Consider the following 19,280-nt stretch of genomic DNA (forward strand, 5'->3'; position numbering starts at 1 on the left):
GGAGATGTTCCCAATGCACGAGGGGAATGTGCTGTGGTGCATGTTTTATGGGGAACCCATTTGAAGAACCCTTGAAAGAGACCGGATCTGCTCCTCACAAATGGCACCTCACAGGCACATACCACCATGCATTGGGAACATCTTACATCTCCCGTGGGATGTGCCTGTGAGGCGCCCTGTGTGAGGAGCACATCCCAATTCCCGTTGAGAAGGATATACCAATCAAATGACCATCTATAAGATATGAGGGAAATTGCTAATAAACCAGCTAGTGGTGGAGATGGTCAATTATATTGGCATTCAACCAAATATGGAGGTGGGGGTCAAACCTCTACCTTGTATGGCCAGGGAATCTCACGTGCACCCTGCTTTGTCCCCACCCTTTAATTCCCTAAGATGTGTAATATGTATCGGGAACAAACTGTGGAGAGAGAGAGGGAATTATTCAATTCAACGGGACCCAGTTATTGGGTATTGGGAGGGTGGACTGGATATAAACCTTGACTGTTGACACTTTTGGGCTTGAATCTGCTATCTACGAGTTATTCCTACATCTTTATGCATGGGACATTACAGTCGTGCATTTGGAATATCTCCTTTTTCATTCACAGGGAGATGTTCCCAATACACGCGAACCTGATGGTGTTTCATGGATATAGATGTGGGAACATTTTGTGGGTAGATGATCCAGAGTGGGCATTTTCAGCGTAAAATGGCTGCTCTCAGATTCAAACATGCGTTTTGCTTACTATAAGAAAAGAAAAAAGAAACTTAAATTTATAGTTTTTTTTTGGAGGTTGCTGATACACGAAGTACAAGAAATTAGGAAATAGGACCATATCCAAAGCTTGATATCCCTGTGGACAGTCTTAGTTTGAAATAAATTGACACATGAAACTTCTTAAACTAGGGATTATGGATGCTTTAACACACTTAATTGATGGATAGGTGAAGAATCAATATTGAGTGTATCAAATACTTTGATCTTTGCGCTTAACAGCCCAAGGTTTTGGCATAACATTATTAACATACTACTCTTTAAAGAAAAGTCACTTTAGTTGTTCTTTGCATACATATGCATAAGCAGATACACACACACACAAACCTTTATTTTCTCTAAAAATTGACACTACCTGCAGCCCTTGATTTTCAAAGATTGAACAAAGAAACCAAACTCTTTTATACACCCTAACTTAACTCTACCACCATCATAAGTGGCTATATCTTCTTACCCCTCATTAATTTTCACTTAATTTGGTTTGTTTTGGGTTCCAATGAAAATGGGTTTCCCCAATCCTTCATTCTGATGGTTATTATCTCAGAACAAACCAAAATCTAAGTCTTGGCAGTCTCAAACCTCATTATCAAAACATGGGTAATACAAAGGATTTAGGATAGAAATGCCTTTGAGCTAGAACTTGAAGGGAGTCCACTGCCTAATCAATTCCCACCATGAAAATGCATACCATATCAAGTTGTGAATAATCTTCACTAACACTACTTTAAAACCTTAAAATCACAACCGGGAAGTAGGAAGTTTATCCAGTGAATGGGATGAGCATATCTAGTTTTCTCAGATAGACTTGGGACACCCAGTGGGTTGAAACAGATTTTTATAACTGTGTTCATGCAATTCCTCACAAGTTTAGGAGTAATGCAACCTTAACAACTGCTACTGAACACACTGGTGTATGCATATCAGACATCAATTGTGCTTAATTAACAGCATTTAGATCATACATTATATATCATCTTACTGTGATGAATTGCCAAAAGAATAAAATTAAAATTAATCAAGCAGTCTGAGACTAAGTACTTTGACAAGTATTGTTTGATTGATCCACGGAAATATTGGCCACACAAGGATATTGCAAAAAGTGAAGATCTTATCTCAACACAAACCACATTATCAGCTGATGCCAACAGCTCTGATTCTTGATACCCATTATCAGTCTACCTCATGCAAGTTGTCCTAGAAAGAAAAATGAACAATGATTGCCTTGTCAATTCATATGTTGCGATCGAACAGAAAAAATGATTGCACAGTTCTGAAAATCATGTTGTGGATGACTACTTGCAGGGTCCTAGAGTGATACTAATTACTAGCTAGGAATGCAGTCAATAGGAGTTCTGTATATAGACTCAGAGGTAGCTCTCTCTCTCTCTCTACTGTTTCTTTCTTTGCATTAAGCCAGCAACAAGCTCCATGGCCAACAATCCACATGCTCAGAATAATAAGATTCCTAGTAAACCATATCTATCTTGAATCTAAATAGCTTGACCATAACACCATATTTTTCTGATTGTACCTAGCTTGAAAGATATGGTTTCTTCACAATTTTATGGCTTGGAGTGTTCCAAGCTATCTTGGTCTTCATGGAGATTGCTCTGTCCCTACAGTTCTGCATCACTTTTAAGGTTTCCTTTTTCTACTTTCTCTCTTTCTTTCTTTCTTTTTTCAAAAAGGGTCAATCATGGATGATAGCTGTAAAAAGACATAGAAATAGGACGCAAAAGGAGATGGCTAAAGTTCAAAAAGGGGGTGAAAGATTCAAAATTTAGCAAAAGTTTGCATGTGACTCCTGATGGTGACATTGGATAAACTAGATAGCTAGATGAAGATTCAAATTTTAGCAAAAGTTGCCGACTCAGATTCTTGACTTAGATTGGCAAGGTTTGAAGTGGTGTCAATTCAAGAACCATGAAGTTGATTCGGGGAGCTATGTGACAGTTTACAAATAATGCTTTCTCAGATTCACTTGTTATATAAGCTATAATTAACTTTGGATGGTTTTGCATTAGTAATGAACAAGTAGCCAATCCAATCCAGACGGAGTAGCTGGGATCTCCCGCCAATTACAAATTGCGTTCCAACCCCCTACCAACTTGATCTAACACCACACCTCACCATGAGACTAGAACCCGTATAAAAAGTAGGATCTGCCATGTATGAGATGTGCGGTATCAGGCCATGTTGGTAGGCTGTTGGAATGTATTTTATTGGCAGGTGATCCGGACTCATTTAGAGGATCCTATAAAAAGCCATTAGGCCCATTATCCAATGTTGGTCCCAGATATCTGTGGTCTTGGGGAATCCAGATTAGCTATACGTTTCGGCTGTGTAGTGGACTGTGGAACCAATGATAATTCCCAATGTCAGTGATAAAAATACATGAAGCCCACAGTGAGTGATTGAATGTTTGTGAGTCCCATGTATTTTATGACTGGCAAGAAGCATTATTATTGCTTCCACAACCTACTAAATAGCTACTGCGTTCAGCTAAACCTATCTTAGAAGAGATGGACTGGATATGGTTCTAACCTTTGACATTTTTTTTGCACAAAACGGCCTCGATCTCTCAGACTCAAACCTACATTTTCATGCTTGACAGCCCGAGATTTTATCATTACACCAATTAATGGCCCCTATTTGATGTGCACTTCAATAATTCCTCCATGTGGCAAAAATAAGGTAGGATACACTAGAAAGCTTTCATAGTCTATCTATTTAGGAAACCTTTCCTTTTAAACTATACAATGTGACAAGGTTGTGCAAAAGAGTACAGGGGTTTCTTTGTTATATGATAGTTTTCAATGTTGGACCTAGTGTAGAGGAATTTATACATAGGTGGACTGAATTGCAATTATCTAAAAATCATGTTCGGGTTAAAGAAAGATCTTTTTTGGAGTAGAAAGATAGATGTGCAATTCGGGTCAGGATAGCCCAAACCAACCCGAAAACAGTCGGGTTGGATCGGATTGAGGAAGGTGATGGTTAAAAATATAAACCTGACTTAACTTTGGGTTGGGTTTTAGCCTTAAAAGCCTAACCCAACCTGATTCTATTATGTCACAACTTTTTTAGAGTGGACCTCCTGCCAACATATAACTGTGTATTACGGCTAAGCAACCAATCATGAGTGAACACGTTAGTGTTCCATGCAAATGGGGCTGCACAGCTTGGTGTGTAGCGGATCCCTACCAATTTTTCAATGACCCTCTGCTTGTTTTGATAATGCCACTGTAACCACCTTGTGCAGCAGATGCTTTCTGAGAACATTCTAAGCATACCCTGTTCAGGACACCATACTCAAATAGTTGAGTTTGTCCAACCAGTAAGCCTAGCATTTTTTGTGCTTTTCGTTTTTTTTTTCTTTTCTATTTGAGATGGATATTTTCACTAACACCCCTGAAATAAAACTATCATAAATGGTAAGGAAAAAATTACCACAAATATATGATTTTAATTCACCTTTGCACTAATCTCCCTTATTTCAAAAGTTACTATTATAAAAAGTCCATGTCATGGATATGGGAGGGCCCTTCACCTCCACCCTTTCCTATTTCTATTATGGTAAAGAAGCTTATAGAATTCTAAAAATCAAGCACAAAAGCCATTTTGTATTTTTTTTAAGAACGGAGAGAGAGAGAGAGAGAGAGAGATTGGATAAAAAAAGGCAGTTGAATAAATATGAAAATGGATGTGTTTTGGCTTTGTGCCAAAGCTAATAGCGGAGGTGAGGCAATTGGGCTTATATTTAAAATTTTATATCTGGTAGGGTGATCTAGGCCCATATAGGGCCAGGTCTGGGCTAATATCTTATGCTTGAGTTGCGGGCCAGAATTCTCAAAGACTTTTTCATTGGTTGTTATGCACATAAGATTATTTTTTTCAAGAGAAAGAGACTTCAATAATCAGTCAGTACTCAGTACTTATTAGAATAAGTGAGAAATAAGCCACTCTTACTGCAAATTGCTTCAATGTCCCCCCCCCCCCCCCCCCCCCCTTCAAAAAAAATAATAAAAAGCCCAATAAGCGAATCTCCTTGAGAGCAAATTGTGAACCCATATCACTGAGAAGCAATTAAATAGAGTAGGGGTGTGAACCTGTGAAGATTATTTTGTCAAAATAGACAAGTGCCAGGGTCAACTGATCACCTGATCAATAAATGAACAAGGAGGAATCAACATGAGAGCTGGTGAAACAATGGTTGAGTAAAACGTGCCAAGTTTGGAGGACCAAGCCCTGGGGCCTGCTTCAAACCATAGAAAGATTTTCAAAGATGACATACATAACTAAAGATGAGGGGCATCCACAAAACTGTGTGGTTAGTTCATATAGACTTCTTTCATATAAGTTACCACAAAGAAAGGCATTTTGGATATCCAATTAGAGAAGAGGCCATCCCTTGGTTAGCCATAAAAATTATATTATCGAAAGGAACATTTTTGTCCCATCTAAGTGTTGGCAACTTACCCAAGATGGGAAAGTTAATTTACCCACCTGGGAGATGGGTATCACTTAGTAAGTGATACCCAGGTAAGTGATACCCAGGAAAATAAACTTTTTCTGGTCTCCACATAAATCTGTAAAAAGAACATGGGTTTCTTGATTGACCAACTCCCCCCCCCCCCCCCTCTCAAAATCCCAAAAAGGAACGGCCCCCAAGAGTAAAAACAATTCTCAATGTGGTGAAAAAGTGTCGAAATAATCTAAACCCTCTAAGCTCTCCTGGGTTTCGCTTTAAAGGAAACACCCACTTACAGCCTGCAATGTTTGTATTGGGCTTGGGTGGTACAAGCCCACTACTTTCTTGATAGTAGTAGAGACTAGAGAGAGACGGATACCCAAGTCTAAGGCATCATTTGTCCAAGGAGGTGCCAACACCTACAAATGCAAATGCTGAAGAAAGAATGTACTCTCTCTGAGGTAGCAATCTGTACTGTGAAGTCCATTCTCAATTGTTGCTTGGAGTAGTCCTCACCACCGTGCACTAATCCTTAGAAAAGGCAAGAATGATGAAATTCGAAAAAAGACATTATCACCTTTTAGCAAATTCTTATTTCTTGAATTCTTTGATCAAATCTTCCTTCGACCCCCATTAGAACAGGCTGTTGTATTAATACCGAAGGCCTTCGTGACCATTGTTAGGGAAATTTGGAAGGTTGTAATGGGCGAGTGTTGTTGATGTAGCTCCTATACGGGTGACCCACTGTAGTATGAGGCTGTGGCCAGAGCTCTTTCTGACGGAAGCCGATGAAAGTGGGCTCGAGGAGCTAGGAGGGAACTTGAACTCTGACACTATGAAAGTGGGAAGTAGTATCTCTCCGATGGTCTGATTGACCGTAAGCCATGACTCAAGCTTAAACCCCTCTAACAGGATAGCAGGCTCGGATGTGTGATGGAAGGTGATGAGGGATGGATTTGAGCAGAGACAAACCAAATATCAGGATATTCAAGCTTGGCTCATCAAAACACTTCGAGGTTTGAGCTCAATTCGACGTAGCAACTTAAGTTCAACTCAAAAGTTCACAAGTTTGAGGTTGGCTATATGTTTGGCTTGATTCCCAAACGAGCCCATATATTGGGCTCAAACTTGATTTAAACCAAATCGAATCAAATGTGAAAAGTTAGATTCATGTCCACCCCTAATATTAATGGCCTATTGTGACATGAAGATAATCGAGTTTGGACCATCCCCGGATGGGATGGTACGGTGCCGCTTGCTCTGTCCGATTTGGGCCGTCCGCGTGCTTTGCCCAATCTGGACCGTCCATCCGACAAATGGACCATTCCGATTCCAATTTTGATTCTGACTGTGAACCAAATGGACCTACTTTCACTCAACTAAAAAACAAGAAAAAAAAGCTTTACAAAAGCAATGGAAGCTAGTACATAAAACAACTCAGAAAGTCAGTTAGAGCCTAGTTGGTATTAGTATCATCCACGAACCGTCGTTCACATTATTGTTTCAACTGATAAATAAGAGCTACTGAGGCTTAGACGGACAATTGAAGCTACTAAAGAAAACCTTCTCTGAAATAAAATGGTTCATTTTTTCCCTTGATAAATAGGCAATACCAAGTCAAAATAATACAAATTCTTTCTTTTTTTTTTTTTTTTACAAACTTCACTCTTTAAAAAAACCCAACCAAATTGTCTACAAAAACCAATCACCAAAGAATTCCCCTATAACGTGTTCACATATTTGATGCTTTATACAAATTGGTAGAGGGGGAACAATATCGGCTCCTCCCACCAACAGTATGTTGCCTTCTAGCCCCCTTACAAAGAATGCTGCCCCAATAACAAAAGAAAAACAAAACAAAATATAATGCATTTGATAGTAAGGAAAATCCATCCCTGCCCCTTAACTATTTTGAATCACCCTAGAGACCTAAAGCATTATACAAAAATATAAATGCAAAGAATATTTTACAAAAGGGGCGTGGATATGGGAGAAACGGAACAAACATGATGAAAATGGTGGAAATGGAAGAATTTACATCACATGCTGACATAGACTGACAAGACTGAAATTCACTGTCTACCTCATGGAACTATGGAAAAATGATGACGAGGAAAAAGATTTGCTGGAGAACCTCATTCCTGTAAAAAATGGAAGGCTGGATTCTCAAGGAGCTCTTCTGCAGGTTTGACATCTAAGAAGTCCTTCTCTTGTAGAGAATTAGATATGTCATCAACTGAGAAGGGAATACTGCATTCAAGAAGTATACATTAGCAGGAACTATAAATACAGAGAGAGAGAGAGAGAGAGAGAGAGAGATTTCACCTGGAACTGTCATCCAATAAAAATGAGTTGCTATCGGCATCATTGGAGTCCTCTGTCATTAGCACCCTCATACTAGAAATGACCTGTAGCAACAAAAACAAATGGAACTGTATGAAAGGAATGCCACAATTAACTATCAGTAGACAAAAAAGTGATGTAGGACCTCTAAGGATAAAAAAAAGTGACTTCAGGGCCTCCAAGGTAAGGGGGGAAACATCTGTTACATTTGAACTTACATTTGGAGATACACTTCGAGTGTTGTACTTGTCATCCCAGTAGAGTGTACATATTCTATAAAGCTGTTGGACGCTCAAAATCTGGAAAGGAATCATGAGTGTTATATAGATAGATAGATAGATAGATAGATAGATAGATAGATAGATAGATAGATAGATAGATAGATAGATATAAAGAGAGAGAAAGAGAGAGAGTGAGAGTTACAGGACAGAGGTCATTGGTGATTTCATCATATGAAATCCTGGACTTTTGGTGTATAACCTGCAGATCAAGAGAACCAAATCAAGCAAACAAGAAAAAGTAGTAATTTTATGTTTGTTTCAATCCACATTGGATCAATGTCCTAGGAAAAAACAGTTTCTTTTTGAAATAAATGATCCAATACCAAATAGATATACCATGTTTACTAATAAGTTGAAAAACTACTGATATACTTTGGATTATTAGTAAGTTGACCAAATATCAACTTCCTAAATGAATTAATCCAGGGGATACAAACATATAAAGCCTAATACTGTAACTTGGACCAGTCTTGAACATTTATGAAATTTTCAGTGACAACTGGGCCCAATGTAGTTGAGATTCTTCAAGTTGGTACCAATTTGTACCCAAAAAGACAAGTACAAAAATGATCTCTTGTGCAAAGACAGCATAAAGTCAAAATTAACTAATATTTTGGAAGAAGGATATAGTAGACTGAAATTTCTTGGTTTGAGAACATAAATTTGAATGGCATATAATTAAGTTGAAGAATTTAATCAATCTGTGATGTAAAGAATACAGAAACACAGTGGTCAAACTTATATTCCACTTGCAGTTCTACATGTACTTGACAAAGTCACATGAGATTGCTGCTTTAGAAATCTTAGAATTGCAAGTTACAGGTCATATGCAAACAGACTGAATCAAATTGGATATACGTAGATCCAAATTTGGTTCATTTTTATTTGAATCCTGTAGAGAACATTGATGTGGGCCGTGGTCCCACTCTGTCCGTAGGGTAGAATGTATCTAGTCACAGCTGTGGTTATTTTGCTATTCTGTTATTTCTAGTTTCAGTTTTATATTGTTTGTTATTTGTTAGCAGTTATGATGTAAACACCAAGGGCAGATATGTCCTTTCATGTAACTAGCATAACCTATATATATTAACTTAAAGTGGCGGCGGCAGAATATTGATATTCTGTTCTTCTACTCAAAATCTGTGTTCTATTGCTCTTCCATCACTCTTTCTTCTACATCTTCACTTTCTCTTCTCATCAAACCTGAAATCTCTTAGTGATCAAAACTGAATAGCAGTCTTGAAAACCTACATGGTATCAGAGCCAAGTTAGGGTTTTTCATGTGAGTCTAATACCAGCCGACCACATGAGAATCCCCTAGGACTGAAAGCTGAAAAGGAGGAGTTCGCAGACTGATTCTTGGAGATCGCCAGAGGTGCTAGCAGCTGTTGGAAACTTGCTAGGGTTGCAGAGTGTTTGGTGGTCAGGAAGGATCAGAGAAGACTAGGGTTCAGGTAACCCTAGAAGGCAAAGAACTATCTCTTTCTCTCTTCGATTTCCTAGGGTTTTACAGCAAACCCTGGACCAAACTGTGTTTCTCTCTACTCTAGGGTTTGAAAGTGATCTGCGGCAAGCCCTAGTGTTTGACTGAACCCTGTGATCTACCTAGAGCTACTCTTAAGTTGATTGGTAGGTCCGATCAGATTCTAGGGTTTCTTATTAACCCTACTGCAAGCTCATCTATACAGTTTGGACTGTGTGACTGAATTGCTTCCTTTCAGGACTGATTAAAACCCTAACTTTCCCTAGCATATCAGTTTTGTTTTAAAGCTGTTCTCAGAGTTCTAAGGGGGTTAGAGTTCTACGGACAGCTACTGCTGTGTTGGCTAGTTGGTTTCATATCAGAATTACTTCGGTTTTGTGCACATACACTGAGAATACAGATCAGGCCTATACTGTTTTGATTGTGATTGGTGATTCAAGTGCTGTTTTGAGACTTGACAGAAATGGAGTCTAAAATTCAGGCAAAAGGCAGTCTTGGGAATGATGGATCAAACTATTTGGAATGGGCCCAATCAGCCATGATGGCTATTGGTGGAAGAGGTAAATTAGGGTACCTCCTGGGAGATATGAAAGAACCTTCCAAGGGAGACCCGACATATACCAAGTGGATGCAAGAAAACTACTTGGTTATGACATGGCTGTGTAATTCTATGCAGCCTCATATTAGCCGGAATTATTTGTGGGCAAAGACAGCTAAGGAGATATGGGATGTTATGAAAGAAACTTACTCCCAACCCCTTAATGTTGCCAGAGAGAGTGGGACTAGATACATTCTACCCTACGGACAGAGTGGGACCACAGCTGTGGTGCCCACATCAATGTTTTCTACAAATCCAAATTGGATTTATATTGGATTCAAACCAAATCTGGATTTATTATTAACAGAATAGCAAAATAACCACAGCTGTGACTAGATACATTCTACCCTACGGACAGAGTGGGACCACAGCTGTGGGGCCCACATCAATGTTCTCTACAAATCCAAATTGGATTTATATTGGATTCAAACCAAATCTGGATTGCAATTGAATATTGAATGGTATTAAAATATTATATATTATTAATAAAGTGAGCTAAAGATAACTTTGATATGAAATTTGAACCTATGACAAATGACAATTTAGTAAAAAAAAACATCCAAACCAACTTTACTAATAGATACAACATAAATTTTAAGTACATGGGAAGATATATATTCAAATTGAATTGAATTGGATTATATCAGATAGGATAGGAGTGGATCCATGTTTGATTCAATTGTAAATGAATTGAACTCGGACCACCCTTAACAGGACTGAATTTGAATTCAGATTCAGACAACCAGATACTGAATGCATCCCTAGGGTCATTACTATGTCTATTCTCCCATATTTCACCTTCATGCACATCCTCAACTGTGCTATGCTACCATACTCAATCTTAAATTTAAATACTGCATCAAACTTCAAACTTAGCAGATGGAAAGTTATGTCAAACATTTCAATATTTGCCAATCAATTAGCATTTTTTTGAAAATTCTGAATATATACGAGGAAAATGAATCAAAATTTACACTAGCACATGGAACCTCAACTCAACCTGGAAAAAATCAGGTCGGCATAGTACAGTGCAGCAACGAATCCTACCCTCTTTTTTTTTGCCTTCTACATCTTTTTCCTCATTATATCCCCCCCAAATTCTCTAATACCCCTCACTGGCGTGCTGATGATGAAACCTACTTTCACTTATTAATCTCCTGCTCTTTTGTTAAAGATGTTTGGGATTTCTTTCTTTTTTTGTTTGGGTGTAGGTCCCCCCCCACCCCGCGGCCGAATGTGCAACACTTGTTTGCCTCTACAACTTTCAGTTGGCCAAAGAAGGGAGGAAGCATCATGTGGAATGTGTAAGGTCTCCAATTTGTTCGTCTATTTGGGAAGAGAGGAACTCGAGGCATTTTCAGACAAGGAGAGAATTAAAGAAGCTATCAAAAGAATTGGTTTTCAATAGAGAAGTGCATTGGGCTAAATCCTTGGAATTTTTTTTAAGGATTTTCCAATGTAAGAATTCTTAAGAAGCTGGAAGGAAATTGCTTCCTCAGCCTCGATTAAGACTGCATTACTTTCCTCTAGGACACCCCCAACCAATTGATTTGTTAAGCTGAACTTTGATGGTAGTAATGGAAATCAAGGACCTTCAGGAATTGGAGGTATTTTTAGGGATGAGGAAGGGAAGTTTATTGCACTATTCTCAGGGCCAATTAGAGAAGGTGATTCCCTAAGGGATGAGCTAATGGAGGTCTTGGCAGGGGTTAAAAGAGCAAAAGAGATGAGTGTTCGCAAACTATCATAGAAGGTGACTGCAAATCAGTGGTGGCTTGGTTGAACAATGAGAAGAACAGCCTTTGGATCTACAGCAATGAAAGGAAAATGTTCAAGTGGTTAACACAGGATATTGAAGTTCAAGTAGTATGGATCAAGAGAAGTGCCAACTCCATAGCCTATGGGCTAGCAAAGCAAGGGGTGAACAGGGATGATATGTTTAAGGCTTGGTTGTAATTGATATTATCCTTGTTCTTTGTTGTGATTGTAATTATTTAGGGAGAGCTAAGAGATTTTATCTCTCCCAGTCTTTGTAATTGGATTTGTTTTTAATAAAGCTATCATTACTGATCAAAAAATAATTCTGTATCAGTATAGAATTGGAAAATTGAGGACGAAAAGACAAGTACAGATATTTAACTCCCAAAAGGAACAAAAAGAAAATACCAAGTTTACTCAGTTTCTCCTGCTAACTCAGGGGTGGGGTTGGCTGTGGCCCTTTGTGGGTTGTCAGCAGGTGTCCAAGTTCAGCTTTAGTTTCAGGGGAACTTGCCTTAACCTCTTCAAAATATTGCTTTATCTCATTTTTCCCATTTTCTAAAGAATTTTTGTTACTAACCAAAAACCTGAGCAACATCATTTTAAACAATGGGCCTGAACACTCAATAAATAGGCATTGAAACTTTTACTGTTGAATGAAATAGATAACTTGTCTAAGTTAATTGTTTAAATCATCCTACAAATGGGTTTATATTTACAAGCTACACCCAATTTGCATTTTTATGAACTGATGCTCTGATGAAGAACAAGATATACATACCAAGAACCCAACAGCTTGTCTTATGTGCTTAAGTTCATCCCATGATGAGCCTGCATACTGCAAAAGCACAAAACAAGTAAATCTTAGATACAAACAAGAAAAAACTTAAAAGATAGTAGTATACAAAGACAAATGAAGACAAAGAGTTACACTGTCACATGCACTTCTGTTACTTTTATCTCAGTGGAATTGATCAAGACAATTCTAAAGGTTGCATTGAGCTTAATAAAGGATGTTCCAGGATTCCAACCCATCATTAACCTGGCAGGTCAGACCAGTTACCTGGTCATAATCCCATTGACTCTAATTATCAAAAAATAAAAGCCATTGACTCAGTAAATTACTAGTCAACCCAACCCGGATGGTTAAATTGTTGATCCATCTGACTCGTTCAATGGGTTACTAGTTCTTTTTCTTTTGTTTTTAAATTTTCTTCTTATTGATGACATCAAAAAATGATTGACCCAGACAGTTGAAGCACTGACCTGTTGACCAGGGGGAAAAGTAGTACAACCTCCAGGCCAGGTTTTAAAACACTGGGTTGTTGGGCATTTGAGTTCAGCTTCTTTGAAGGATTGTGCTTGTGCTCTGAATTAGTGTACTTGGAAAAAAGGAACAATGGTATCTTCAATCAAGAATACCACGAGGATTGTCTTGTTATTTTATCACTCAAACATGCAGAAAGACTACAAAGAGTAAGTTGGTGATGAGAGACACTGATTCATAGCAGTTAAGGTAGGGGCTGACAAGAGTTCAAAAATTCACCACTCATCACTGTGGTTTAAAATGTAAGAGTGCAACTTGGGTTGGCTTAGGTTGAAGATTTGTTATATTTTGAATGGTCCTGGCCCAAGGGCCCAAGCACGATGCTGTGTATATTCTCCAACTCGGGTATCCAACTTGAACCCCTGTTAAAATGTCAACATATTTCCTATTGTTTCCATTATCATAGGTAACAATAATAAATCATATTGGAATTGATATATATTCCCAAGGGTAAACTACCAATGCTAAACAGAGTACACAACATTAAGTACAAAGACCTTTTTGCCCCTCTTTATGTATGGGACACTCTACTTAACCTCAGACACAATAGACAAAACAACTTTAAGTAAAGCATTGTGAAATGACTCAAATACCCCTGGACTGTCAACTCTAACACTCCCCCTCAAGCGGGTGAGTATATATCATATAATCCCAGCTTGTTACCACTTTTCCCCGACTCAACCCTTTTGTAAACAAATCAGCCCACTGACTCCCTGTGTTCACATGCATCACTATATTTATCACTCCACCGAGCGCTTTTTCTCTTACAAAATGACAGTCAACTTCTGTGTTTTGTTCTCGTGGAAGACCAGATTAGATGAGATGTGAACAGTGTGAACTGCAGCTTGGTTGTCACAATACAACTTCATAGGATTGTTGAGTGTATACCCAATCTCCTGGAGGAGGTTCTTTAACCACACTAACTCATAAGGTGTCTACACCATGGCTCTATATTCAGCTTCAGAACTACTCACTGCAACTGTTTGTTTCTTGCTCTTCCATGGTACCAGATTTCCTCCAAGAAAAGTACAATACCCTATAGAAGTAGACATTCTATCAAACATTGAGCTTGCCCAATTTACATCTGTATAACCCTCTATTTCAAGACTTCCTCCTGATTTGTATAAAAATCCACAACCTAGAGCCCCTTTCAAATACCGTACAATTCTCATAATTGCATCCCAATAGGGAACTCGAGGCTTCTGCATAAATTGGCCAACCACACATACTACATAGGAAATGTCAAGCCGGGTAATAGTCAAATAATTCAACTTACCCACTAACCTCATGTACCTCCCAGGATCATCAAATTCTTCACCCGCATCAGTAGTTAGTTTGATATTGGGATCCATGGGTGTTTCAGTTGATTTAGTACCCAACAATCCTATCTCTTCTAACAAGTCAAGTCCATAATTCCTCTGACACAATTTGATGCCATGCTTCGACTTTGCAACTTCTATTCCCATAAAGTATTTCAGTTTGCTGAGATCTTTTGTTCGAAAGTAATCATGTAGAAAAGCCTTCAATTATCAATCCCAACTTATCACTACCTCTAATGACAATGTCATCTACATAAACCACCAATAAAACCTTTCCAACTTCAAAATCATAGTTGAACACTGAATGATCAACCTGACATTGCTTCATATCGAAATCTTTATCTACCCCACTGAATCTATGAAACGAAGCATAAACCACCAATAAAACCTTTCCAACTTCAAAATCATAGTTGAACACTGAATGATCAACCTGACATTGCTTCATATCGAAATCTTTATCTACCCCACTGAATCTATGAAACGAAGCATGCAGAGATTGTTTCAGTCCATAAATTGCCTTATTAAATCTACACACCTTACCATCCTCCCTCTGAGCAACAAACCCTAGTGGTTGCTTCATATACACTTCTTCACCAAGATCACCATGTAGAAAGGAATTCTTAATGTCAAGTTGAAACAAGGGCCAGTCATACATAGCTGGTAAGGATATCAATACCCAAACTAAGCCAATCTTGGCAACAAGGGAGAATGTCTTTGTATAATCCACTCCATACAACTGAGAGTACCCCTTGGCAACCAACCTACACTTCAAGCGCTCTATGCTTCCATCTAGTAAGTATTTGACGGTATACATCCATTTACAACCAACAACATGCTTTCCAGGAGGAAGAGTGGTGAGCTCTCACATGTGATTTTGAGCAAGTGTTAAGAGTTCCTCTTCCCTTGCTTGGCACCACTCTGGGAGGTAATAGCTTCCTAGACATTCTTAGGAATGGAAACAATAGACAAATGGGAAACAAACTAACAGTAGGAAGCAGAAAGATAAAAGACAAAAACATAGCTAGAAATAGGATGCAAAGTACAACTACATTTACCTTTGCGTGAAGCAATGGGAAGATCAAGGTCAGACTAAGAGGGCACCACAGGGATAGGAACGACTGCCAGATCTGTTGACGGAGAAGAAACTAGAGGAGGAGCCGATATCGATCAATGCATATACACGTGATTGATCAGTGGTCACTTAGTAGGAACCTACAATGGAGGAGGTGAAAACTTGGGAACAACAGAAATAAGAGGAATTGGGTCATCAACAGGAACTGGAAGTAGGAGAATAGGGGATGAAGAAGAAACACCATTACTTGTAAAGAACAAAACTGACTCAAAGAAGGTGACGTCAGGGCACACAAAGGAATGTTGAGAAATAAGAGGAATTGGGTCATCAACAGGAACTGGAAGTAGGAGCATAGGGGATGAAGAAGAAACATCATTACTTGTAAAGAACAAAACAAACACAAAGAAGGTGACATCAGGGCACACAAAGGAATGTTGAGAAGAAGGATTATAACACTTGTAGCCCTTATGTGTTCGAGGATTTTGGGAAAAGCATACACACCCAAAAACCCTGGGAATAAGAGGAAAGGAAGTTATAGAACAATTGAGAGATTTGGTTAATTTTCTAACAGACATAAGGCTGAAACGGAATTTGGGCACATACAGAACTAAAGATAAAGACAATGATGCAATGTCTACATTGCCAACACCACAAATGGGAGAGGTAGAACCATTAGGTAAAGTAATTGTTTGTGATGTAGAAGACAGAGAAATGGAGGAAAACAAACCTGGAGTCCCAGTCATATGATCGGAAGCTCCAAAAATCGATAATTTAAGGTGAAGGATTGGAAGTCGGACAAGCCATACTTGAGTGGGCAAGAGTAGACGTATTTTATTGGGAGGTAGCCTAAAGAAACCTTTCATACTCATCACATAGAATACTCATCAACTCCTTCCCATAGGCACTAGTAGATGTAGAAGGTGCTTGGTCAATCTGCTAGGCATCAACTGCTTCACCACCACTTCCTGCAGCCAAGGTTCAAAGTATTGATATGTATTGGCCGATACGTATCATGCTGGTGGCTTCCCGATACGCCCCTATAGGGGTTGTATCGGGTCAGCCACTGGTTCATAGGATAGTCGAGTTTAAAACTGACCCCTCTGAACTGATTTCAAAAAAAATAAGTAAAACATAAAAAAAGTACCAACACAGGTCGATATGCCCTACTGGCGTATCGGCCCATGTCGATATTTAGAACCTTGCCTACTGCTATATGATTGGCCCATGTAGATCATAGCAAAATGTGTCCTTCCATGCCACAATGTGTACTCTTCCTACGCCCATAACTACGACCCCCCCCCTAAGTCTTGATCTCCACTATGTCCACCACCACAATGCAACATAGGTTCACCACAGCCTCCCTGAAACTCCACGACCTCCACTATTTCCACGGCCTCCCCCTCTCATCACTGCAAAGGCTGATCTATATGAAACTATGGAACTCTCCGAAGAGCCAATAGTAATCCTACGGAATCATGCAAACACCTCCTCAAGAGAGGGAAGAGTAGAGCCTCCTAGAATTTGAGCTCTAATTGGTTCATACTCAACCTTCAAGCCCACTAAAAATCGGGTCACATCCAGTTACTCCCTTTGTTGTTGCTGAATTTTAACATCTGATGTCAAAGGATGATGGATATTGAGCTCATTCCGAGGGTTCCTCATACTAGCATAATACTCCTCAAGTGTTTGATTTCCTTGTTCTAGATTAAAATATTCTTGATAGAGTTGAAATACTCTTGTAGTATTTATTATCTTGTCCAAAAGAAAGCTTATTGACATGATCCCATATCTTCTTAGCTATATCAAGAAACATAAAATTCAAACTGATTTTGGGTTCCATGCTGTTCCACAACCACATCATAATCTGTGCATCTTCATGTTCCCAATCATTATATCCTTGGAAATCAGCTGAGGGTTTTTCTTCTTTCACATGTTTCACCTTCTTCTTAGCTCTAAGAAAGACCTCCACTGACTTGGCCCATGGCACATAATTCTCACCATTCAGCTTGATAGATGTCATTTGTACATTCAGAAAATCAGGGAGAACCATAACACTGGATTTCTTATCACTGCTCTCCTAGGATTGTCATGGATATATAAAAAGAAAGGAAACTTCACTTCACAACACCACACTACACCACAACCAATCAACTAGAATTGAAACATGTGCTGTAACTGATCTCAGCACTGTTCTCATGCCTATCACCCACTTCTATCAGCAAGAAACACACAGAAACTCAGAAACATGTGCTGTAACATATTTCAGCACTGTTTTCACATCTATCACTCACTTCCATTAATAAGAAACACACAGAAAATCACTTCTTATGCATACCTGCTAATAGGCCAACCACAATAAGTCCAGAAATCCACAACTATGCCCTTTCAGATCATTGAAACACCCCACACAAACTGTTGCACATAGACTGATCACTGACAGTCCCTCTTCGATACACCGATTAGAAGGTTTCTCTAAAACTCCACTGAAACAGCACTTTCTACTGCAACTGGAGGCAACAAAAAATGACCACTCCTTTTTGTTCTTTTTTTGATCCTCTAGGTAATCACCAAGAAAACTCAGAATAGATGTGCTGGAAGGCACTGGAAAAGGTTAAAAAAAAGGGAAGGAAATCAGGGCTCTGATACCATGTTAGTGGTTCAATCAGATCTGATTTGCTTCCTGAAATAAAAAGAAAGGGAGAAGAAGAGAGAAAGAGAGAGAGGAGAGAAGATGAAGAGATGGTTCGGCTGGTCTCCAAGAGAGAAAAAATCACACTCAGCCGACCAGAATTAATATATAGATTTGCAACATTAAGCACAAAGACCTTTGTGCCCTTCTTTATGTATGGGACACTCTACTTAACCTCAGACACAATAGACAAAACATCTTTAAGTAAAGCACTACGAAATGACTCAAATACCCCTGGACTGTCAACTCTAACACTTTATTATGTAATTTAACTCTTAAAGTCTACTGGAAAACTTCACAGTATATCATTTCATCTATTAACCCCAATTTCCTGGCTCTATTTAATGGTTTGGAACCAGATAACAATCTAAAAGGGTGTATTTGTTCTTCTTTTATCATTTCAAAAAATCAAGGTTCAAAATATCGATACACCCCAATACGCCGGAAGGGATGTATTGATACTTTGAACAGTGCACATTTTATATTTCACATTTTTTTGTTTTTTTTTTTTCAAATTTTCAGAGAGTAGCTCATTTTTTATATTATTTAATTTAATTACTAAAAAAAAATTTCTTAAAACCCCTTTAAATAGGCATATCAGTCTACAAAAGATATGATACGGTACGCCCTGTATTGGGCAATATCGTATCGAAGCTTCAAACCTTGCATAAAATATCATTGTGTATTTCTGCATATTTGTTTCCAACATATCTATTATTTTTACAATATTTCCATGCAACATTTCCTGCCAATATGTGGATAAGCACTCCACCAACAATGACATTTTAAACCTTGCTTATAACAGATTCAAGGATCATCTCTTTGAAATGACTTGAATGCACTAATGCATAGTATTTAAGGTTAAGGTAGACCTTGCACCATCTTATATTTCAGGGATTATTTTCCTTTTCCACAGCTTTTGAATAGAATAAAAGGAAGGAAACCAAATAAACAAGGGAAATGGAAGTACCTCTTCTTTTGCTTGGCAACACCATAGCTCCAATTCGGCTAACCCAGCTTTCACATACTCACCATTGCTAAATGTACAGCACTCTCGGCGAAGTAGAAGGCTGCAGAAACATAAATCAACAACCATAATGACCATGATCTTTTCACTAGTGAAAATTTATTGTCATTGACAAGAATGAAAGTCACCACTTG

The 19,280-nt window shown here is 38.6% G+C and overlaps 1 protein-coding gene across 1 annotated transcript in view; it reads right to left on the minus strand.

The window, feature by feature from the left end:
• Window positions 1–6,872: 6,872 nt before the first annotated feature.
• LOC104587632 (myosin-6-like) overlaps window positions 6,873–19,280 on the minus strand; it is a 47,195-nt gene continuing 34,787 nt past the window's right edge. Inside the window, exons 34-39 of the mRNA XM_010245323.3 lie at window positions 19,090–19,189; window positions 12,494–12,550; window positions 8,016–8,072; window positions 7,811–7,891; window positions 7,575–7,657; window positions 6,873–7,499 (exon numbers count right to left, since the gene is read on the minus strand). Coding sequence (XP_010243625.2) covers window positions 7,385–7,499; window positions 7,575–7,657; window positions 7,811–7,891; window positions 8,016–8,072; window positions 12,494–12,550; window positions 19,090–19,189 — 493 coding nt within the window. The 3' untranslated portion in view covers window positions 6,873–7,384. The remainder of the gene's footprint in view (window positions 7,500–7,574; window positions 7,658–7,810; window positions 7,892–8,015; window positions 8,073–12,493; window positions 12,551–19,089; window positions 19,190–19,280) is intronic.

The sequence above is a fragment of the Nelumbo nucifera genome, chromosome 1 (genome assembly GCF_055504915.1).
Source record: "Nelumbo nucifera cultivar China Antique chromosome 1, China Antique-T2T, whole genome shotgun sequence".
In the NCBI taxonomy this organism is placed as follows: domain Eukaryota; kingdom Viridiplantae; phylum Streptophyta; class Magnoliopsida; order Proteales; family Nelumbonaceae; genus Nelumbo; species Nelumbo nucifera.